Source organism: Vigna unguiculata, chromosome 8 (assembly GCF_037176805.1).
Source record: "Vigna unguiculata cultivar grain cowpea cultivar isolate G323 ecotype 2 chromosome 8, ASM3717680v1, whole genome shotgun sequence".
NCBI lineage: Eukaryota > Viridiplantae > Streptophyta > Magnoliopsida > Fabales > Fabaceae > Vigna > Vigna unguiculata.
This window is the reverse complement of record NC_140799.1, coordinates 10,896,062-10,920,640: the sequence shown is the minus strand read 5'-3', so window position 1 is coordinate 10,920,640 and position 24,579 is coordinate 10,896,062. Positions and strand designations below refer to the sequence as shown.

The 24,579-nt window shown below is 30.3% G+C and overlaps 2 protein-coding genes across 9 annotated transcripts; both read right to left on the bottom strand.

Moving 5' to 3' along the window:
- Positions 1 to 2,420: 2,420 nt before the first annotated feature.
- On the bottom strand, positions 2,421 to 12,535 carry LOC114194773 (ACT domain-containing protein ACR3-like). Of its 8 annotated transcripts, none has more exons than XM_028085177.2 (9): positions 12,480 to 12,535; positions 12,300 to 12,341; positions 6,815 to 6,924; positions 6,444 to 6,489; positions 5,736 to 5,850; positions 5,287 to 5,354; positions 4,159 to 4,770; positions 3,671 to 3,775; positions 2,421 to 2,949 (listed from the first exon to the last, which is right to left on the bottom strand). In XM_028085177.2, the coding sequence occupies exons 3-9, from the start codon at positions 6,883 to 6,885 to the stop codon at positions 2,626 to 2,628; spliced, it is 1,341 nt and encodes a 446-aa protein (XP_027940978.1). In that variant the 5' UTR covers positions 6,886 to 6,924; positions 12,300 to 12,341; positions 12,480 to 12,535; the 3' UTR covers positions 2,421 to 2,625. The 8 variants fall into 8 exon arrangements, with proteins under 8 accessions (XP_027940978.1, XP_027940976.1, XP_027940977.1 ...); XM_028085175.2 differs by having other exon boundaries at positions 12,466 to 12,527; XM_028085176.2 differs by having other exon boundaries at positions 12,300 to 12,525.
- LOC114194827 (uncharacterized) lies at positions 12,352 to 20,547 on the bottom strand. The gene is made up of 11 exons (XM_085665866.1): positions 20,467 to 20,547; positions 19,637 to 19,822; positions 18,302 to 18,358; positions 17,751 to 17,831; positions 17,393 to 17,562; positions 16,625 to 17,310; positions 16,383 to 16,559; positions 16,158 to 16,293; positions 15,428 to 15,732; positions 13,690 to 15,005; positions 12,352 to 12,417 (listed from the first exon to the last, which is right to left on the bottom strand). Exons 1-11 carry the CDS (start codon positions 20,545 to 20,547, stop codon positions 12,352 to 12,354), a joined length of 3,261 nt encoding a protein of 1,086 aa, XP_085521992.1.
- Between the last annotated feature and the right edge of the window lie 4,032 nt (positions 20,548 to 24,579).

Sequence of the window (24,579 nt, the reverse complement as noted above, 5' to 3'; positions counted from 1 at the left end):
ACGTGGTGTTAGGATCTATTTGTAAATGTACAAGCAATTAATAATTGTCCCCTTTCATAGATAGTGCGCCTTGTGAATCAAGAAGTTACCTAATTTAAAACTTTATTTCCAAATTACGATGCTAAGGTTAGGGACTCTGTGGTATTAGGTCTAATATTAATTTGGATCATTAGATTAAATGTCGATTTAATAAGTAATTGTTTAATGTTATATCTTTAAGAATATGAGAAAAATCATGTAATGAAAAGATGATATTTGAAATAAAACTTAATAGAAAGTTTTGGATTCCAAAAATTGATAAGAATTTAAGAGGTCACACGAAGAGAATAAAAGAATTCTAAGAAACAAGAAGAAAAAGACAATGTTTTATGAGAATTATTATCTCTTTTAACTAAACAACTAAGTAATCACCTAAAAAATAACCAAACAGATTGTCCCATCACCAATTTAAGGATCAACCTCAATTTCATCTTACGAGGTTAGCTGAGGTACATAACGTACATAACTAACATGCATTTATCCAAACCCACGTTAAGGAATTGAATCCTAAATTGGTATTAGGACAAGTATTTTAATAATTTTAAGAAATTGAAATGTATAGTATTTAAAATTTTGTTATTGAATTTCTAAATAATTTGGATAGAGTAATTAAAATACTTTACATTTCAATTTTTTGTTTAAATAAAATAATTGAATTTTTTTTATGAAATAAAATTTCATCTTAACAATATTTATTTTAATATATAAAATTTTCAAATTAAATTTAAAAGCTATTATAGTTAACTTACAATATTTAAATTCAGTCAAATATTGATCGAATCAATTAGACTGAATTTGGCCAAATTTTGATCGGTGCAAACTAAGTCAATTTAACCAAATTTGGGTTGGGGTCTATTTGGTCGAATTTGGCCAAGGTTTATTTGGCCAAATTTGGTCGAATTTCGATCAAGCCAACTTTGCCACAATCTACCAATTTTAGCTGGGATGACTCGGTGGAATTCGGATAGTCAACTTGGTTGAATTTTGGCTAGGTTTATTGGGTTGAATTTCGGTGAGGGTAGACCTGACCAAATTTTGGCTAAGGTTGACTCAACTAAATTTTGCCAAATTTCTGTTTGGGTGAATTTTGTCGAATTTTATTCGAGGTCCACTTGGTCGAATGTGACCCAATTTCAGACAAGGTCGACTCGCCCTAATTTAGCTGAATTTCGGTCGGATCAACTCAATTGAGTCAGTGTTGGTCGAATTTCGGTCGAGCCCGCTCCTACCAAATTAGGTTAAGTCAACCCCGACCAAAATCTTGACCAAGTTGAATTCGGTAGAGTTGGTCCCAACAAAGTTTCGATTGAGTAACCTCGATCGAGTTCGATCGAGTTAGCCATAACCAAGTATTTGGCTAAACTCGGTTGAGTCGGTCATAACCGAAATTTTTTTGAATTCAGCCTGAACTGAATTTCGACCGAGTCAATCCTGGTTGATTATTGTTGGCCAAGTCGACCTCGACCTTTTTTCATCTTGAACAATGAGGAATTCCACAAATTATGGAATTTCAAATTCCTTCTTTTTTGACTGAATTTCAAATTTTACTATTTTAGTTATTTGAAATACCATCTTAAAATTCCTCAATTTCATTTTTCTCTTAATTCTCTCATCCAAACAAGTCATTTTACTTCAAAGAAATTAAAATTTTTCAAATAAATGAATTATTATCTTAAATTGCCTCATTCAAACACACCATAAGTTTAAATTGCCTCATCCAAACACACCATAAGTGAAATCATTAGGATAGGACACTACATAATCTTTATGTGATAGCGAAGAAACTAAAATACTTGAGTTATCAATTTATTAGGTAATAGTCTAACCTCAACGGAGTAATTAATTTTAAGTAAACAAAAAGTTATCCAAATTCTATAAATTATGGGTTAAATATGTTTTAATCGCTATACTTGAACTTAAAATTAGAATTTATCGTTATCTTAAACTTTGTTACAATTAGATCCTCAAAATTTAAAAATAAGTAGACATTGTCTTGCTAACCCAATTGTATATACTTTTTTTGATGCGTTAAATAGTATTTTAAGTTCACGTTTTAGTTATTTGTACCATTTGATACATTCTAACTCAAATATCGGTCTAAAATATCATTTGTCACATAAAAAAAAAATTAACATTATTAAATTAAAAGAACTATATTCGTTCACTTTCTCAGTTTTTGAAACATAAATATATTAAAATTTGGAACAAAAACTTTAAACTTTGAAACTAAAAATATATTTAACTCTAATATTATTTATATCACCTAGTTATGTCCTTCATAAATTAATGAGATACAAGATTGAATATGAAAAATGATATAGTGACCCTACGGCCCTTGTTTCTTTAAGTCACAAAACAAAAGTTAATATAAAGAAAGTAGATCGGTCAAAAATAGGATAACATTGAGAGACGGATATGCTAAAGGAAAGGCTGAGTATAAGTTACATCTTATAAGCTTTGGTTTGAAACAAAAGGGACAAGTTAAAGCCCTACCCAAGTGAGACACTCAATAACTTCGATTTTATTCATAAATATATACACATTTTGATGCAAGTAGAACCAATGCATAATTTTCAACTCTCATCATCAAGTCAAGAACCTTTCCAACAAGTTCCCAAAGAAGAAGCTTGTTTTGGCCCATCCTCGGGTTTCAGCTGGTGCTTTAGCATTGCCAGGTACCCTCTTCACATTGACCATCACTGTTTGTCCAATTTCCTTGCGTAATGCTTCGATGATCTTCATGTCCACTGGGTTCCCAGATGAATCTCTGACGTAGAACACATTTAGCCCTTTCTCTCCAATGGTTGACACACCTGCCCTACTAACTGTTAAGCCATTTTCTCGTAGAATCCTTGTCACTTCTGACAGCAATCCCACTCTGTCCTTTGCACACAGTTCAAGGCTCACACCCTGTGTCCACCATTCACAGGATCAATGCTAACAACACTATGATGATGATGATGATTAATTGTATTGTATGCATAAAATGTCAAATAGGATAGTGACATTTATCACTTAATTAATTGTATGTTGTTCCAGAGTATGACTTATTGTGACATGCATCTGTCACATTAACTCAATTTGCATATGATAAAACCAAACAACAAACTTTGCCTTAATGTTTTTAACTTGTATTTTTTAGGTGATAGGGATGTGGATGAGATGATATTACGTGGAGATTATAGGTTCTTAAGCTCTAATGCTCTATTGAAGACAAAAGACCATCACTGTCACCGATTCATTAGGTGGATATGATGGTCACATACAATCTGAGTGGAACTTAGCCCCATATATCTGCCGTACCATTCGCAACAATACAAGTAGATAGCTGCAGGTGCAAAATGTATTAATTGGGTTAAACTCAGAAGAGTTTCTGATGAAGAGAAAGAAAGAGGGAAAGAAAGAAATGAGCAGAAAAGAATACAGTAGATCGCTGACTTCACAACAAAAGGGGTCAAGAGAAAATCAATTCACTAGTTACAACATAGCATAAAGATTGTTGCAACACCATCTTATGAAATCAAGTTGCATGAAGAACTTACTAAGTTGAGATCCAGAAGTTCATCACCGCCTTCGTTTTTTGGTTTGGGTTAAAAAAACATGCATCAATCAAATGTAAACTGCACATTACCTCGCTAACTCTTCTTTGAATGGCAGCTTCAATGCATTTGATGACCCTTTCTTTCTCTCCTTCAGTATCAAGCGTGCATCCATCCATGTGCCGGATAAAGTACTCCTAACAATGCACATCAAACACATTTTTCAACTTGATCTTCTACATCTATTTTTTTGAAGAATAGTTTATCTACTAACAATGCAAATGAGTTTTCAATGTTTTACAATTACAATTTTTCACGTAAAGTAGATTTGTTCATTTTTATGCTACAACATTGAATTACATAACTGTGTAAAAGACTCTAGTAAATTCAATTCTTTTCCCGAGTAATTCCCGTACGAATCATTTCAACTTTGTAGTTTCTGATAAACTATTTACATTTGTATCCTAGAGAGTTGGGTTAAAACCAATTGAGCACACCAAAAGTTAAAAGATGAATGTAATTATGTATGATTTGGTAAATTGAAGTACAGAATGGATCATTGTTGATAAGTGATGTGTACCTGGGATGCATATTGCCCTTCTGATGAGATTGTAGCATGGAAAACCACATACTGCATGTCGGTGAGAGTGCAAACAATGTCAAACATCAATTTTGCTCGATCTTTGCATCTTACAGTAACTACTGAGTACCCTTTTTCCACAATGCGTTCTATTCTGATTTTTGGCCTAAAAGAAGGAGGACAATCTGTTGTTGTTACTCCAGCACTTTCGTAGTCCCTGTCAGCAAATAGCATTTGGTGGAGCCTGCGATCCATGTGCGTGAAACCCATTGAGAAACTGGTCCTAGCCACTTTCTCGTCATCCTCACACACGCGTAGGATGTGGTTGAGCTGCTCCTCCATAATAGACAATCTTTTTGATTCATCCATGGCTTGGTTTGTAGCATCATTGACATAAAGGACACAAGCTATTCTCATGTTATGAGTCCAAACTTCAGCAGCAATCACATTGAATTGGAGGCTGGCAAGGACTGCTGATATCTCAGACAAGAGACCCGGGCGATCCCTTCCAATAAGTTCAATGGCTGTATGATCACCAATTGAGTGAACTCCAACCCTTTTGCCTTGCCAACTCTTCACTCCTTCTGTGCTCTGGCCCTTTGGTCCTAGAGCCTGTTGTAATGTTCCCAAATAATAATCAGTATTTGATGTGTGTTAAATATTTATGTCACTGTGAGGAAGCACTTCTGCTATATTACATATGTAAATGAAGGGTATCTAGCTACTAGAAGGAACCTGTTTTTCTTAGCAACATCACTAGTGTATTTTCTAGATTATGGAAGTTCCTAGGAGAGTTCGCAAGTGCATTGGAGACTCAAAAATGAGAAAGGATACAAATCATATCTGGTTTTGAATATGGCGTGAACCAAGTATTTTGTTAATACTACTACTGATTTTTTTTAAAAGAACAAATTCATGATTTGTAGTAATGATGTGTGTTTCCTTTTCTAAGACATATACAGATTATTGTCCACACAATGCTCCAGTTAACTAACTCTTAATTATTATGCTATTTCCGTTCACTACATCAACAATCTAAGTTTTTTTCCATGATTGTTTGTTTACTAATACTATCATATTATATTTTACTGTAAGAATATATCATACATAGAGGAGAAAGATTAATACCTTTTCAATGAAGTCTATTGTTTTGCTGTCTGTTATCTTCTTTCCTTGCTGATCGGTGACATGAAATACTGTTTATTCAATTTGGTAAACATGTCAGTTGTAAAATACTTGTGTTAATGGGGAGTGGGTTTAGCTATGAATTCATCTTTATTTACTAGATATCCTTAATCAAATATGTTCATAAGAACAAAAATGTCTTGTTTTCCATACAAGCACTTAATCTGCCAAACAGTAGACTATCCCTCTATTTGGCTCAAATATGCATAGAAAAATAAATACATAATGGAGATACATGGTCAGGAGAAAACTGAAAGTAATGAAGAGCATCTCGATAGCAACCAGTGTTTCTCAATAGTAACCAGCTCTTAATTAGGCTAACAACAATCAAGGACAGGACAAATTTTTGTAGTCAATGCATTACCGATTCAAGTTTTCAATCACGAACATACCATCCATAAACCATCCACCATCAGAAGATATGTAAGCTTTTGTAATTATGAAGTCAAGGTCTGTCAGGATTTGCACCACTTCCAGCAGAATTCCAGGTTTGTTAATACTATCAAACTGCATTTATTATTTTTAGAAAAATAAAATTCCGTTAGATATTGCATCAACTTATCTCTATATTAATGATTCGCTCATGAACTACGGAAAAAATATGATCTGATGATGATAGTCACTTGGGGAAGCTAAAATGGTTTGTGTATCTTAATATTTTTACAATCGACTAAATGGGATCTTAACAGAAATTCTGTCTGTTCAATATGCTTTTCAATTCAGTTTTCAACTATCTTTTCTGTTCACTATTCAGATTAGAACAAGGAAGAAACTGGGAGCATGTTTGTAATCAAAGGCAATGAAGAAAGTGGTCACATGGGGCAAGAATTTGAATTATTTTCTAGTCAAATGAAATTTGGCGAAAGTTTTTGACTTAAGTCAGAGAATTGACCAAGGTACAATAAAGTCTCATTTGGCATACAAGAATAAGAATAAAGCTAAATTCAACGTAGTGTGAGAAAAACAAAGCTCTAGGTTAAAGTAACTGTAAAATCCATATGGTTTAGTTATGTTTCTCAAGATGCTCAGCTTCCAAATCATGACTCAGAACACAACGAGGCCATATCATTATCATAATTAGTCATTTTGAGAAATTATACCTTGATTAGTGTACAAGCATGGCAACTATCATTGTCCACAGAGACCCTGCGAAGTGGAAACAAAGTTACCATCAAAGAGTCACTTCTTCCGGGTATTAGAAATTCCCTTCACAAACCCCATTTTCACATGGAGTTAACCTTGGACTCTAGTGGGGATTAAATTGATGAAGAAGACTAATTAAGTTAAGAATTACTCAAGCTTTTAAATTTTTCGTTGTGCTTTTCTTTTCCTTTTACCTTTGTGACTACATTAAACCAGTTAAGCTATAAATAAATGCTGAGAGAATCTACACAATTTGCAGACCATTGCTAAGAAAAAGAAAAGAGAAGAAAACTAAAGCTGTAATTCAAGGGAAGATAAAACAGTGCACCTTGGAGGGTTGATTCTGTTGCTGAAGTTCTCATACTCCGGATCAAAATATGGCCAACAAACTTTTGCCATTCAATCAACTTCCCCAGTCAACAACTTTCCTTGTTTTCCCTTTATCAGAGTGAAAAAGTCTAGTCAGAGAGAGAAACAGAGCAGTTACTTTCTTGTGCAGATTCCTACTTGCATTATACAATATAATATAACTGCCTAGTGCAAAACGGACCACAGGTAACTAATGAGACCTACAACAAAGGAATCAAATGAGTTTTGAAGTTCCTAAGACAGATCCAATCATCAGTTACATGAATGCTATATGTTATGGTGCACAATGGTTCTATGAAGTGTAGTGCATAACGTGCCATATTTATACCTGTAATATTTCACAAATTTGAAAAGCATCACACAATCAAAATCATATTTTAAAACCATGATGTCATCAGTGGGGGATGATAGAGCACTACTTAATGCAATGCATTAGGCGCACATTCTTGCAAGCATGAGTATAGAATCCTCGTGCTTCATTTCCTGACCTTTGAACATGACATTAGGAATAATAACAAGTTAAGCACCGAACGTTCCTTTTCCAATAGATTATCAAATGCAGAGACAGAAACAGAGACAAGAATAAAGAGGATGACAGGAGAATCATGGCATCAGTAAAAGGAGACATTTTCGGTGCAAAACCTAGATGGGTACGTGGAAGAATCCAGAGATAGTATATTAATGACATAGTGGAAATATTAATTGCTATAACCTTTTCCTTTCTTTCGAGCACACATAATAAAGCAATTTACTTTACAAATAGAGTAACAAAACTCAATTATTACAGAAAGCAAGATGGTTCGTGTGGTTGAGAGCTTTTCATATAACTTTTTCATAAGTTCCATGTCTTGCATATACTATAGTGATTGTCTTCTGATTATTGTGTGGTTTATAATTTCGTTCTAGCAAGAATCACCCTCATGCAACCACCTTTAATGTTATGTATGCTAGGTAAGCAATATATATATATATATATATATATATATATATATATATATATATATATATATATATATATATATATATCGTGGGATTGACACAAACTTTATATAACTTCTGGCAATTTTCTTTTTTTAGGTTTCCAAATTGTATTTGAGTAGTGTAAGATCAGTACAAACTATAATTTTGTACTGGTTTTAGAACTCTGAACCAGATGTCCTCGCAAATATTTATCTTGTATGTAACAGTAACAACAGTGCAAGCGAAATCTAATGACTAGAAAAAGACCCTTGACATGAAAAAATAAAAGATAGTTGTATGTTCCAGATTCAAACTCAGAAATACGTTTATTTCATTCACAATGATCAAATCCTGGGTCTATTGCTTAGTGAGAGGTCTTGCAAACTTGAGTTGATATCATGTTCATTCTGATGCCATATATTAATGTAATTTATAAGTCCAATCCACTTCAACACAGTTCCAAACACGCCATCAAGCAACAACAAGAATCCACGTGGTGAAGAGACATATTTAAGCTTTACAAGGCCATGCATATCATACCCAAATGAATGACAACTAAGCTTTGCCACGAATTCGTGACTCTGTATCATAGCAGCAAACAGTTGAATGGAATCTTAGAAGTCCGACCAAAGTGATTTGAATGTGACATAAATATCTGATTCCAACTTCGATAAGAATAGTTGTTTTGTTTCACTTTATTTGTGAATTTACCATCAGAAAAGGTACACATCCGTGCCCAATTGCCCTTACCTTATCCTCCACAATTATTCCGTAATATAGAAAGATCTTCGGTTACCACCGTTCAATTTGATGACCAAAACTAACGCGCTTTTCTGCAAGTTTCTGAAAAATATTCTTTCATTGCGATTATAACATTGTGGTTATAGCACACAAATAAGTTTATATGGTGATTAAATACATTGTACTGATAAATTGTGGGGTAATTTATGTAGCCGGAAAACTATGTTTCATTCTCACTTTATGCAAAAGTTCATTGGCCAACGACAACAATAGTATTACAACTAATGTTTCATGTGAAAAACTCATTATGTGTTCATCAAGAGTAATAATATTGTAATCTATTAACAAATAAATTATAAACAGATGATTTAGAATTTAAATAAAGTTACATTTCAAGATATATTTATTTAAATAGGATTATCCATGTATAATGCTTAAAAATTATACACATGACATTTCTAAAAGGTTTGTTTATATTGAAGGTGGAAGAAATAAACTTAAAGCATGCTGTTACGTATATATATCTCACAAGTTTGGATACATGTCCAAACAATTTGTTTTAGACACTCATCATGTCTTTTTTTTTTTTTTTTAATTGTTTTGGATGTGAAAATATTTGAATTCGTGCATTTTAAACAAGGAATACCGATAAATATATAACTATGTAAGTCACTTAACTTTTTTAAATATTCACATGACTTGTATGTATGAATATAAAGATAAAAAAGTTATACCAACTGGTATTTGTAGGTTAAATAAATGGAGCAAGGGATACGGAGGCATTCTCATGAACTTGCAATTTGAAATTAATTAAAATATCTCTAATTACATATAAAATAAGTTATTATACTAATTTTTTAAGCTTAAATCTTATAAATTTTTATCCCGTAAAAATTTACTAGCGTGTTTAGTTTTCCACTTTTTTTCAACAAATTAATTTTAATCCAACATTAAAAATATCACCTAATTGCTTAACAAAACATAACATATCATCTAATTGCTTAAAGAAATTACTTGTCTTTAGTGAAAACAAATGTCAAAGTTTATTATCAAATATTATTATTATCAATATTATATGTGAATGAGTAAATAATAATAATAATAATAATAATATTATTATTATTATTATTATTATTATTATTATTAATGTACACATCATTTATTGTGAGAAATAGGAAACTACATTAATCATGAGACATTGAAAGCTAAAATAAAATAAATACACAAAATAAGTGTCTTGTTTATTTTTAGTGAGGAAAATTGAAAGCTAAAATAAAATAAATACACAAAACAAAAATAAAAAATAAAAAGTTGATAAAAATAAAACATTGTTACTGATATTAATATTTTTTCTTTTATTTTTCTCATTTTCTATCGTCAAATTCAAAAAAAAAAATGATTTATACATAGAAAATGGGAATGATATCGGTATAAATTGTGGATCAACGTAACTAAACTAAACTATAGAATCGTAGTTTAGTACTTTAAATTTCATCCTTCTCTACTCTATCTTGTTAAAGAAAAAACAGTATTTAATATTCCACATTTTCTTTGCAACCTAGTTATAACTATCACTTTTTCAAAAGAGAAAAATCAAGGTTTATTTAAGCTGAAAAACAAAAACCAAATTTAATCTCCTTCATGAAAACAAGATTGAGTTGATGGTTATGACTCCTATATGTATAAAAATAATACCATAATTATAAGTATCCAAATTAAATATTCAATTTCATTTAAAAGAAATGTTTACCGCATATATACTTGCCACAAATACTAAACACGGAGTGGGTGATGTATATGGACATGATTTATTTTTAACATACAAATATTGTTTCAAATTTATTTTTTGTAATCTTTATACTTTAAAAGTTATTTTTTTAAAAATACTAGGGGTAAGTAACCCTCAAATGTTTACAAAAATTACTAATACTCACTTAAAAGACTCCTACATAAATAAAAGACATTTTTTCATCCAACGGTGGTGATACCAAATTATTTGTGTCCGCTACATACTTTATTATTGTCAGCATCCCACTTTGTATGCATTAGCTTACCGTTGATACGAAAAATATATCTAATCACTAATGTTTATTATTTACTCTCTTATAAAAGAATATATTCTCAATCTCTCTCTATATCTCTATATATTAGTTTTTTAAAAATAGATAGCATTTGATTGACTTTATCTGCTTTAGCAAAAATACCTAATTTAAAGAAATAACTGATAAAGTTCACTTTTAATAAAAATACTGGAGGTGTCAATACTCATAAACTTTCGGTAAATATCATATTCATGCATATAAAAAAAATCATATTTATATAAACTACGAAAATTGTATATATAGCCGTTACATTATCAAGATTATAATAAATATTTTTTTTGTCATAATGTGTAGTGTAGTGATTTATTTTTTTATTTAGCATGTTGAATGAGATAGTTTGCAAACTATTAAACTAATTTTTACATTATACAAACTTATTTTATTAATTTATATAACATATAAATTATAGCCACTTCAATACTTAATACATGTTTTTTTTTTCTATCATCTTTTATATTATTTTAATGTACTTTTCTTTTCTTTTCTTTTTTATTTTTACAATACTCTGTTACCCAGCTATCTATCATCTCTCTCTAAGGATTCCCTTCTGTCACATCCCTTATCATACTGAATATTATTTTATTTTTTCACGTAATAACACCATTTACTTTAATTATATTACATTTTAAATTTTAATAAAATATTTTCTGGAAAAATTAATAAAAATTCAAAAAATATACTTATCAAACAAAACTATATTTTATACTTTCATATACATTTTTCATAATAACTAAAGCAAAATTCACAGGTCAAAGTAAAACAACTCCACCCCTTCTACCACAAGTTGGTGATAAAAATAAGCATATATAGTTCACTTAATTTTTTTTAATGAAAAAAAATGGTCAATTATATTTACTTTATAAAAAGTTATGATCATACAAGTTGACTCATGTAAATTAAAAAAAAAAAAAAGTAATACATGCTACTGCAAAAAGATACATTAGCAAAATATTGATGATTAAAATTGAGACACTAAATAATCAAGTACTAATAACTTCATTACGTTATTTGCCACAATCTATATATATTAACCATCATACAAACCTTCTAATTCTATATCAAAAGACAAGTTAGTGTTACAGATCATTATGGTGATTAAAATAGAATTAAGTAATTAAATCTAAATATTACTTTCATAAATTATCTAAGTTTTTATAGAAATTTGTAATTGAAAAAAAGAATAAAAACTTATAACAATATACTCCATTTTCAAATGATTTTTTTTTTTCGCGCAATCAAAACTTTTGCTCCCTTCCATGATTAAAACTTCAAATTCTAAAGCATTTTAGTTAAACAGCACAACCACTTACAAATTGAATGAAATTTGATCCATAATTTAATAACTAATTTGTATGAATCCAACTGATATAGATAGTCATCTTGAATTGACGTTTAGGAAACCTTTATCGTCGAGGAAGCTATATCGACAAAACTAAAGATCTTGAAGCCGCATAATCGGAACACTCGTAGCATTTTCTAATTTTAATGGTTTTAAGTGATATCTTCGTCAAATGAGAAAAAAAAATTATGTTTCATTTGAATTGAAGTGCAAGATGAAAAATAATCTCAGAAAATTCGTATGAGAGAACGCACCAAGCTGAATTCAACATTCACAGAGAAGTTACAGAGGAAAGGACATACCTAATTTTCCGAAGAGCAAAGTTCGCACGAAGATTCCAACACCTGCACAAACTTAAATCGCTTTAAATTTCTCACATCTCTCACAGCGCAAAGCAGAGTGATACTGATTCTCAGATATCTGTGTATAAGAAGAAAAAGTGAAAAGAGTAAAATCAGAAAACTCTACACTTGAGGAGAAACCTTCGTGTTTCGTTGGAATAACAAGTTGAAGTATGAGCACAGTGGGTTTCATTTGGGGACTAGAGATGGCGTAGCCAAGAGCATATATATATATATATATATATATATATATATATATATATATATATATATATATATATATATATATATATATATATATTAAAATTATATTTATTAAAAATAAAGTGAAATATATCAGAATAAATAAAAGAATAACCATTGATAAATAAAAAAGAAGAGAAGAAGCAGAAACATCTAATTTTATAAAAAGTTTGTAAAAATAACGGTTAATTTTTAAAAATTTAATAAATTATTATATTTAAAGAGTAAAATCGGTATTTTGAAAAGTGGGCACAAAAAGGGGAATCCCCTTTATATATTGTTATAGATATATACTAGTCCTTCTACCCGTGCAACACACGGGTTTTTTTATATGTAATAATTGTGGTAATAGCAATGGACTTTTGGATATTTAATAATCTATATGATGAGAATCTAATGTTTTAAAAAGATTTTGAAGTGTATCAATAGAATAGATCAATTTAGAATGTAATTAAAGTGGTATGTGAAGTTAATATTTGATTTCATTGAATATTATCGACAACCACCAACAACAAAAATATGACTAATACACTACTTTGTTAATATAAGAATAAAAAAAGAATAAATTACATACCTAGAATGTATCCTTTGGTATTGAAGTTCATAAATTCCTTTTGTACACAACGACTTCTTTGTTCAACTTTTTCTGTACCATGATTTTCTTGCATGGCAGAAAATAACATAAATAAATTGATATATATTTATAATAGTTTTGAAATGAAAAAAAGAAATTAGAAATGACATACCTATAATTGATTTCTTTTCAAAGAGTTTCAAAAATTTCTTTGTACACAACGTTTTTAGTTGTGTTTGTTACCTTTCCATCTTCATCCAATATAAGTATTTTCAATCCTCTTTTGGTTTTGACTCTAGAAATAACAACATATAGTTGGCCATGTGTGAATACAGGTTGTGGAAGATAAAGGCTGACTCTAGAAAGTGTTTGTCCTTGACTTTTGTTAATCGTCATTGCAAAGCATAACGATATCGAAAACTGTCTTTTTTGAAATTTGAAAGGCAACCCTGAATCAGATGGCACTAAATCCATTCTTGGTATAAAAATCCTGTCATCAATGTTTTTTCCAGTAATTACAATTGCACAGATTACATTCTTGCCTAAATGGTTGACTTGCAATCTTGTGCCATTGCATAGACCTTTCACTTGATCAATGTTTCTCAAGAGCATAATTGGAACACTTGTTTTCAACTTCAGTTTATGATTTGGTATCCCTGAACATTTGATATCATTTAAAAATTCAAATGTAAACCATTCAGATTGCACTTCATCTTGTTCATCAGATTGGCAAGGTGTATCTGAACTTAAATAAGTCACCTCTTCACCACCAATTAAAGACAACATGAAATCATTTACTTGCTCTAGAGAATCATTTGTTGGGCACAAAATTGCTCCATCATCAAAATAATTAGGCTTCAACATGTTAACCACAAATTGAGGATAGACAAATTCAACCAATGCCAATAAAGGTAAATCTGTGTTTGTAATCAGGATCTGTTCTGGAATTTCAACCATGCACTCACCATTCTCATTTAGATCCATTTTCCCGTCTCCAATCTTCAATATCCAATCAGCAAATTCTTGAATATCATTGGCTGTTTCAGTATTTGATGTAGTACTTAATCTCATGTTCTTGGATAACTTTAGCACTTTACAACAATTCCATAACTCTGAATAGTTGATTGCTGATTTTATGATATCAAACCTAGATCCTTTTTTGATAACTGGTAGAATTTGTCTAAAGTCACCTCCTAACACAACTGCTTTGCCACCAAATGGTTTGTCTTTATTGGCATCATCAACATTTCGCATAATATCTCTTAGTGTTCTATCAAATGCCTCAAAGCACATTCTATTCATCATTGGTGCTTCATCCCAGATAATCAAACTGGTTGCCATAAGAAGTTTTGCTCTTAGACTACCTTGTGCTATGTTGCAAGTTGATTCATCATTAATTAACAATGAGATGCAAAAGGTAGAGTGTGTTGTTTTTCCACCAGGAAGTAATAAAGAAGCAATTCCACTTGATGCTATGTTCAAAACAATCATGCCCTTGCTTCTTAGACCAGCCGACAATGTCTTCCACATAAAAGTCTTACCTGTACCACCATAGCCATATAAGAAAAAGAATCCTCCCTTCTTTGAAAGAACTACTGTCATGATATCCTGATATACATGAATTTGTTCATCATTCAGTTCTTTAAACAAACTGTCATGTTCTTTCGCCATGTCTTGTTTATTATATTGCAGCTCATCAATAATAAATCTATTATTGAATGTATGTACATCTGAAAGATCAAGTTGAGGTAATGAAGGATAATCTTTCAAACTTCTACCATTTGACATTAGCATTTCCTCTATTTCCAGCAGACATAGTTTTTGTAATTCAGCAGTCTGAATTTGAAGACCTGCAATAAGTAAATAATACAATTAAAATATATATGTATAGCAAATTAAAAAAAATATATATATAAAATACCTAGTAAGTTCATCTCCTTTCTTTTTTGGTACAAAATTCCATCACATAAGATACTCCAAGTAGAATTCCAAACTATATCTGGTTTAGAAATTGTATTCATCGACAACAAAGTAACAAATAATCTTCTAAGTTGATACCCAGAAGCAAATTCACTTGCTTCTTTGATTGCATCAATATATTCTTTGTCGTCAGCCAACAATCCCAAAACATAGCAAACTTTTTGGTATGTTTCATAATACTTTCCATCAATTGTCTTAATGCTTTCATAATCAATACAACCTTTTTGAATGGTCAGTTATATCCTCAAATAATAAAGTTCTCCAGACCCAGGAGGGATATAAGTAAGTCTACCAATGTTGTAGCCTTTCTTCCTTGGTTTCCATTCTTTTTCTTTGGCAAACCACACAAATTTGCTTGGAAATTCTGAATAAGTCAATTGTTTTCCTTCCTCATAAACTTTGTTAGCCTCAAACCAAGCTAGAAACATTGTGTTAGCATTTTCGTATCTGTTGAAGACCACATTAATATCATCATCATCTTTAAACAAAGCTGATTGTTGGCTAGGAAGATGAAATGTCAATCTCTGAACAGGAGGCCATCTATGATGGATGTCAAAAGCAAATATTCTCCAAGCAGCTTCACATGGTGATAGATACCTACAATCGTAATACCTTTTGATTTCATCAATAATGGTTGATTTTTCAGACTGTGCAAAGTTGTTGCTTATTTTAAAAGTAGCCTGTCGGGACCTTTGTTCACATATTTAAACAAATATTTTATTTAATTGGTCTTGTTGCAATACTCTGTATTGACGTGTGCTTGATACCTCATTAGAAGTGGTGGATTGTAAGGAACAACACTTTTATTGTCCAGCTTAATTCCATTCTTCTCAACAAATCTACCATTATCAAGTCTTCTATAGCATGGCTATCCTTCTTCATCAATTGAAGTCAAAGATGTGAATTTTTTTGGATAAAATTTAGAACATCTTCCTTCCTTCATGCAAGGTGAATTATGTCTTGGAGGTCCGCATGGTCCATGAATCATGTAACTTGAGACAACTATTTCCAATTTCGGGTACAAATCAGCATTTGGCAATTCAGCTAATATTACTTTATCAATATCAGTTGAATTCTTCAATTTGCTTTCTCCATCCAACCATAAAAGTATATGTGCATGAGGTAAACCTCTTTTTTTGAATTCTACTGTGTACATTCCTGCATATATAAATAAATAATAAATATAGTTGCCAGAATTTAATTTAATAAAAAATTATATAATGTATATTACTTCATATATAACATACCTGCAGTGCTTTTTCCAAAGAAGTCCTTTTTCTTAAAATCTGTCATTATTTCATCCAGCTTCATTTTGAACACTCTACATACAATATCAGGTCTATCCGAAGCTGATAAGCCTTTTGCTAAGACAAATTCTTTTATTTCACTCCAATTCACATTGCATGTTATAGTAATGAACAAATCTGGATATCCAAATTTTTACAAATTGCCATAGCATCTTGACAATTGTTGAACATGTATCTGGTACCACCAGTGAATGAAGCGGGCAAGACAATACGTCTTCCAATTAAAGAAGGATCTGTCTCTCCTCTATTAACAGCTTCTTGTAATCCATTAAGAATATCACAGCGAATTAACTTCTGATTAGCTCTGATGAATGACAACCTTTGGGCTTCAATCATTGTATAGCAATCGACCAGAAACTGTTGGAACAATCTGCATGCATTCACAATATTTCCTGCTTCTACAGCTCTTTGTTGTATTCTAAAGGCAATAAATTCTCGCAAAGAAATTCTAACTCTTACCCTGGATTTTGTTTTTGAATGAGATTCTCTTATTGGGATATCCTCTTGATAACCATCTTCTCCATACGGAAACATGAGAGGATATTGCAGTGGAATGAAAGCTGTGTGAGTTTCGTGCAGTCTGGTTAATTCACCAGAACATTTTTTTACCACTATATCTCTGCCTACATCCATATTGCCAAAATCACCAACTATTAGTGCAGCTATTTCATCACATGAAGGTGTATTGTAGACTCTAGGGTCTTTGTTTCTGCCTCTAAATAGTCTTAGCGTGAAATCTGATTCCATATGTTCTAGTGACAAATCTCTTACTCTTCTAAAAGATTTCGGAAGAACATTCTGATTGTCAATCATTTCAATCAAATCAACAACCAATGATTCATCTATAACAAATTCCTTGTTGTTTGAACTAAAAAATAATAAAGAGAATACATGTCAACAAATGTATTTAAATATTTCATATATTCAAATTAGTTAATATATTCACTGACCTGAAATACTTGACTCTGTTAGTCATTTCATTTTCGGTATCATATATGTACAATTGTGCAAACTTTGGCTTTGATCCATGCTCTGGCAATAAACTGCCAATACGGTGATAGTTCTGTCCATTCAGAATAAATTGTGGAGGAGCAGAACCATTGTTCATTGAATTATCTATCTTACCACCAATTGAAGTAAATGAAAACATGCTATTGTATACTCGTATGTTTTGTAGAAATGATTTGTTTCTCTGATCTTCACCATTTAATAAACCTTCAAGAAGATTAGGTGGTCTTTTTAATAGTGGAATTTGGACTTTTCCCTTTTGACAACACAATGAGAATTCAACTTCCTTTGAGGTGTTACATTTTTCTGCTCTTTCTTCAAACCAAAGTTGAGCTTTACAGTATTGGCATTCCAAGCAAGGTTCTCCAATATTGAGCAGTTCTGAACATCATTACAAAACATTAGCATGAAAATGCATATATTTTAATCAGCAGTTATATACAATTGTGTTGGAGATTATGTACCTTGTAACTCTCCTTTGCAATACAATTCGTTTGTAGTTGTAGTACTTGTAGTATGTTCTTCAATATTAATAAGATGAAAATTAATTAATGATTTCAAAGAAATTTATATTAACATCAATAAGTTTAATATTTGAATTACCATCATCTCTTATCGTTGCTGAATCATCATTTGTTGTGTCTGAAGAAGCATGTTGTGTTGTTGTTTCATCATCAAGATTGAATCTGTTTTGAAGTGATTGTATGACTTCAAAAGGATATTTGACAACTTTATTCTTAGAAACAGAATGCGAATCATTTACAACCTCTGATCTGCCACCTATGAAAAACAACAGAAAACAATTGTCCTACCTGCATTGGCATTGTGAGTATGAATCCAAATGTACTTACCTGCACTGGAATTGTAATTATTTTATCCATAATTTCTCTGACTGTTATTGTTAAAAGCTGTAGTCATTCAAAAACATTGATATAAGAAATTAATATTATTCATAAACAATGTTAAAATTTGTCATTTAAATAGGTATATAAGAAATTAAGATGAATGTAGAAATATACCGAAAGGATTATGGTATGTTAAAGTAGAAGTTGCAGATTGTGAAGTGATTTGTTGTTCAACTAAAGTACTTGAACAACTTGAAAAATTGTTGACAGTTACTGCATTGAAATGAAGGTTAGTTTAAAGTGAGACGGAATTAATATTATTCATAAACAATGTTAAAATTAAATACTGGAAGAACTTCAAAACTGACCAATTTGTCTGTGAAATATTTAATTCATATTTTGAAGGTTATTGTTGTTGTTGTCAACATCTGGAATAGGATTATTGTAGAAGCATTGTTATTAAAAAAATAAACAACAATACTTCATTGATTTATTTAACAACAATCTGTAAATATATAGCTTAGAAAAAAAAACTTACTAATATCCAACTGTTGTAATGGATTCTTGTCTATATTTTTCTGAAATGATCTTTGAGATACAGTTGCTTTATTTGTGATTAAAACAACAAAGATGTTTGAGTATGCAACAACATTCATGAAGTTACAATCCAAAACATACATTTACAAATATATATATATATATATATATATATATATATATAAAGAAATCCTGAGATTTGTTTACTTTGAGAAGAATGATTTGCAAATTTAGTTTTCTTTCTTGCATTCTCTTCTTTGTCATCTACAACATAAAAAAACATACAAACATACAAATGCATCATTTTTAAAAAAATTATTGATGAAGATAAATGCTTTAAGTAAGATGTTAATGACTTACATGAATGTTGATTACTTCTTGCATTGAACCTTTGTTGTAGCACCAGTTTCCTTCTCAGCCTTGGAGTTTTACAATCGTTTTGCTCCATTACAGTACCAAAATGTTATGGAATAGTTTTAAAGGTTACAATGGAAGAAGCAAAAATAAAGGTAAGTTGACTCAATGGATGGAAAAGTGTTTACTGTTTTATTACTATATTGGTGAATGTCTTTGTTAAACTTTTTGGTGTAGATTGTACCTCTAATCACAATTGTGGAAACATAAATATTTGTAATTATAATAGGAAGCACTTGTTTCAGTAGACAAACATTAAAAATAGAAAGAGCATGCAGTGCTGAGTGTTAATATATCAGAATCATTCATATATATAGCACTTGTTTCAGAGTTGATTTGTTCTTGCAACTAACAAAACATTTGCTTTTTATGTAGGTCCACTTCAAACACCAAGTCAATAGTTTGATGAAATCCATGAGCAGTACAAAATTCCTTCCAGCCACTTCCAATTTTGCTAGACTTCTTAGGATGATTTCTCAACAGTAGTTTGCACTTGACTGTTTTACGCGGTCCATAAAGAAAAATGTATTTAAATCTTCCTTGAAGAAGATAATTGCCAAAATCAGCTGGCAAATCCTAAAACATACATAAAGTATTAATGAAATTAGTATATGGATTAAATGTTTAAAATAATTTGGAAACATAAATATAAATATGAAATAAACATCCATTTAGTAATAAATATGAAATGAATCTCACCAGATGGCTAGCATTGCATTGGTTTGGATTCAGAAATATGAAGAAATGCAATTTCGGTCCATTGAAAAGGGGTTGATCTGCCTCAATTCTTTTAAGAAAACGTGCAATAGACAAAGGTTTGCATTTACTGGGAAAAACAGTGATGTGGAAGCAAGAATCACCCACATATCCAAAATAAATAGTGTGGAAATTGTGAAGTTCATATATGTGCCTTAATTCAGTCCATCCTCCAATTAGCATTGGTTTTTGTAAATTCTTGTTATAAGTAACCACATGTCTATTCCCTTCTTCATCTCTTAAAGTCCATTGACGGTCAAGATCGTCATCATAAAGAATGGCGAATGCACGATCCACAAAACCAACAACCTCCAAAGAGAGAATTTTTTAAAGAAAAAAATGGATTAGTTAAGGTTAAAATGAGGATATTGTAAAAGAGAAGAAGAAATCCGTCACACAAATAAAAAGAGTAGAAGAAATCTTGTAAAAGAAAATATGTCTGAAAAATTTGACGATGAACTTACCTCGTCCTGAAGGTGAATAATAGAGAACTGGTACCTACTCATTCTATTAATAACGTCATCTTCATTGAAGTTGTTTTCCATTTGCTTTGACTTTGAGAGAGATAGTAGAGTAAAAGTTGGAAGAATGTAGAATATGATTGAACTGATCTTGAAGTTTAATCTTCATGGTAGAATGGAGATGAATATTTATTTATAGAAGATATATGACACATGAAAAGACGGGACGATTACAAATAGATTCTTCAACAGTAATGTAATTATTACTGCATTGGAAAACGGGAAGACGATAATAACAGAATAAAACATTAAAAAGATATAACGTTATTAAAGATATATTAAATTATTCAATTGTATTATTGATACACAATATCATAATATAATATATGTAATATATACCAATAACAAATTTCCAAAAATGAAGTTCTATAATATATAACATAAAATCTTATAATATAATAAAGTTAAAATATTAAAAGTTAGTAACAATATTATACGTAAAAATATAATATTTCATTCGTACTTTTTGTATAAATATATCTCAATTATAATGTACAATATTTAATAAGTTAATAATTAAAATAAGATAAGTCAATAAAAATTGTATATGGCATCCAATTCTGTTGTGACAACTTAAAATCTGTCAACAGATAATTGCTTTGCCATATTTATCTTATTTATGAAAAGTAAATATTATGAAAAATAGACATTTCTAAATTCTGTTGTTAGTAAAAGTAGATATATCTTATTTATGAGTCACACAAGTATAAACAAAAGATCTTTTTCACAAAAGATATGATATTTACGACTTTAATTACATCATGCTACAAAATGAAATCAATTTTCATATGTTTTGATGTAGCTGGTAGTCATATTTGTTGACAAAAATTGAAAAATGTCAACAATATCTTGTGAACCAGCGTATGAAATAAATAAAATTCTAAATAATGTAACTCAAAAGCGCATAATATAGTTATGATGAAATTGAACATAGAAGTTGTAGTTCAAATGAAATTAAAGATGAAATTGAACATAGAAGTTGTAGTTCAGATGAAATTAAAGACAAAACGATGCGTAGACATATTACATTCCCAAAATGAAAGGCATAAAAAAATTGTCTTGAAATAGAATAACTAAAATCAAATCTCAAATCACTGCTTTTTCCTTCTTAATATATCTTTTTAAAAGCTTCAATGGAACATTGTCTTCTTCGATGAATTCAAGTGATGCAGTCTTCTTTCCAAATTCTCTCTTATGTGAACTGTTAGCATCATCGTTGGTTAGATTATCTTGGATTAGTTCAGGTGATTGGGATCCACACTCAATTGTTTCTTTGGTAAATCGGACTAATAAATCCTACAGTACATGTTCAAAATTGATAACATTATTAAAAGTATTAAAAAAATACATCATGTCAAAAAAATTTTTATAATTTGTATACCTCTGAAATATTAACGGTGGACTCATTGACTATATGCATTTTTTCCCTGCTAAACTCACCATTTCCAGCATAAACATCCTTCAAATAGGTATAAATAATGAGATTATAAAAAAGAAAAAGATAACTGCATTATAATGAGATTATAATGTACCAAATTTCATCGTAAATTATATCTTACCACAGATTTCATGGAAGAATCATTGAATTTTTCAATGATATCATCATCAACACATATTTTCTTCACTCTGAAAGATTGCTCAAGTTTGAAATTTTGATCGTTCCTACTTTCAACTTTAAAAAGCAGACTTTTATCAACTAACTCATCAAACTGCTTAGGCAAATTTCCAGAAGCATTCATCTAAAAAAAGAAAATAATTAATGATATATTGAAGAGTCAATAAGTGGATATATTGAAGAGTATACCTTATCATGAGTGTCTAACATATCAGCACAAGTTTTCTTGAGAAGGGTAGTTGCATCCCTATCAAAGAGGACAAATGTGGTTGAATCGAAAGAGTCAATAACTCGGATCTTAATCCTATATCTGAAAATTGAATACAAAATTTAATGAACAAAAGTTGTAATTACAATGTTGTTTTAAATTGACATTAATATTAGTAAACAATTAGTTAACCTTGGAAAGACTTTTATAACATGCTTGTTACACTTCTCACAAAAGAACATCTTGGAATCTGGATAAACAGCTTTGTTGCACACACAAGCAGTATACCACCAGTCATCGTCAACCAAGATATGCTTAATTGTTCCAAACAATATGTAAGTGGTGACCTTTCAATATAACAAACATTAATGAAGAGATTATTGTGAATAACAAAAATTGCACAATAATAAAAAAATCCATTCTAACCTCTTTACAATCTTAGACCTTGAATGGTGGTCCTAGGTGTAAGTGTTAAAAAGTCCTCTTCGACAATATTTTTGGAAGTCTAAGAAAGTTGCGTTAATCCTTGAGATGGAGATTCATTGTTCTCAAACATTCTGTGCAAAATAAAATATAGTTGTTCTCATAAACAATAAATCTATTATTGAATGTATATACATCTGAAATATCAAGTTGAGGAAATGAAGGATAATAACAAAGTTCGAATAAACTTCGAATAAACTGAAGAACAATTTCAATATTACCTTGATTTCAGTTCAGATGCTTCCTTGAAGTTAACATTGTACTTAATACGGGTGCAGAACTTACAATTTTGAACTTGAACCTTATCTATATTTAAAAATATAGTGTATGTGAGACTAACATGGAATAAGTAGTACAAAGTACTTTGTAAAAGTAATAACAAAATTTTACCTTGAAAAGTTTTGACTTTCGCAAATTCTATACTTACAACAGCATTTTGTACTTCTCCACTTGAAAGGAATACATTCAGTTCATCCACATAAATACCAAACAAAGTACATTCTATTTGAAACCTAAAGATTAAATTTTTTTTATGTGAAATCGTTATTTGAAAAGAAATATAAAAGGAATTTAGTATAGTATAGATATAAAATACCCATCAGCTTCTATTGCTATGACATTTAATTTTGTTGTCTTTCCATCAACTTGCAATTCTCTTTCAGTCCCCACTCTGACCAGTAATCCCAAGATATCTAAAATGCAATTCATAAATGTTAAATCATATACTTTAACAATAAATGTTTATTAATAAAAATATGAATAGTATTGGAACTAAAAAGATTAACTTACCAACTAAATAATCAGTATCAAATGCAGTGGTTGTCAATAAGGACAAAGGTGTGTATTGTGGTTTCATATCAGGAACGAAATTAACATTAAGCAAAGAAACTTTTGTACCAAACTGGAAATTTATCTTATAAGGGTGGTGTGTTGTTCTGTATATTCCAGAATTCGGAGCAACACTGAAATTTTGTATGGCATAAACATGGCCTTCAGAAATCTCATTCTGAAATTTGTAAATTAGAGTACGTCTAATTGAAGCATGTATTTTAGAACCCTAGAACAGATAAAAAGAACATATATAAATTTAAGTATAAATTTGATTAGCATACAAATATTTGATTCATTCAAATTTGTAAACGAAAGTAGGTGTAATGGAAGAATTTAAAGAATAACATGAATAATAACCTTTTTGGCTTGAATAACGAACTCCATGGAAAAAGGACACCTCTGTTTAGTGAAATCAGGAACAAACCATGAACGAATGACCTTAACGATAATATTCCAATTTTCCTTCTGGGGACTTACTTCGCTTACGCTATGGCTTTGGTTTGGAACTTCACAGAGAGACATGTTGAACTCATAACAACAATATTGAAAAATGAAAAGTAAAAAAGTCAGGATTAGATTCGTGACATATTTATACTTACATAGAGAAATAAGGAACTAATAAGACAAAATTGTAATTCATACAACTAAAATAAAGAAATCACAAGAAAAGGTTCAAAAAATAACTTTATCCGAATCTATATTTTTTTGGTCAAAGGAGAGTAAAAGAAGTAAGCATGGAGTAACGATTAATAAAAACATGGATATGGAAATTTTTGAAATGGTAGAAGAAAGCAAAAAGTAGAATATATTCAAATAAGGACTCTTCAAACATGGAGTACGAACATTTTGACAGAAGTCATGCGAATATATATTGGTGAAACCTGCAAAAAACAGTTATTGATGTCAGAAGAAATTAAGT

Excerpts from the sequence above, each read along its gene's own strand:
- LOC114194773 (XM_028085177.2), bottom strand. The coding sequence starts at position 6,885 with ATGGCAAAAGTTTGTTGGCCATATTTTGATCCGGAGTATGAGAACTTC. Across the intron at positions 5,851-6,443 it reads ATGCTTGTACACTAATCAAG|TTTGATAGTATTAACAAACC; the intron begins GTATAATTTCTC and ends TAATAAATGCAG. Across the intron at positions 5,355-5,735 it reads TGGTGGATGGTTTATGGATG|TATTTCATGTCACCGATCAG; the intron begins GTATGTTCGTGA and ends TTGAATAAACAG.
- LOC114194827 (XM_085665866.1), bottom strand. The coding sequence starts at position 20,547 with ATGGAAAACAACTTCAATGAAGATGACGTTATTAATAGAATGAGTAGG. Across the intron at positions 17,832-18,301 it reads TAATTACAATTCCAGTGCAG|AACTGCTCAATATTGGAGAA; the intron begins GTAAGTACATTT and ends AATGATGTTCAG. Across the intron at positions 16,560-16,624 it reads GCCCGCTTCATTCACTGGTG|ATTTGTTCATTACTATAACA; the intron begins GTACCAGATACA and ends TTGGATATCCAG.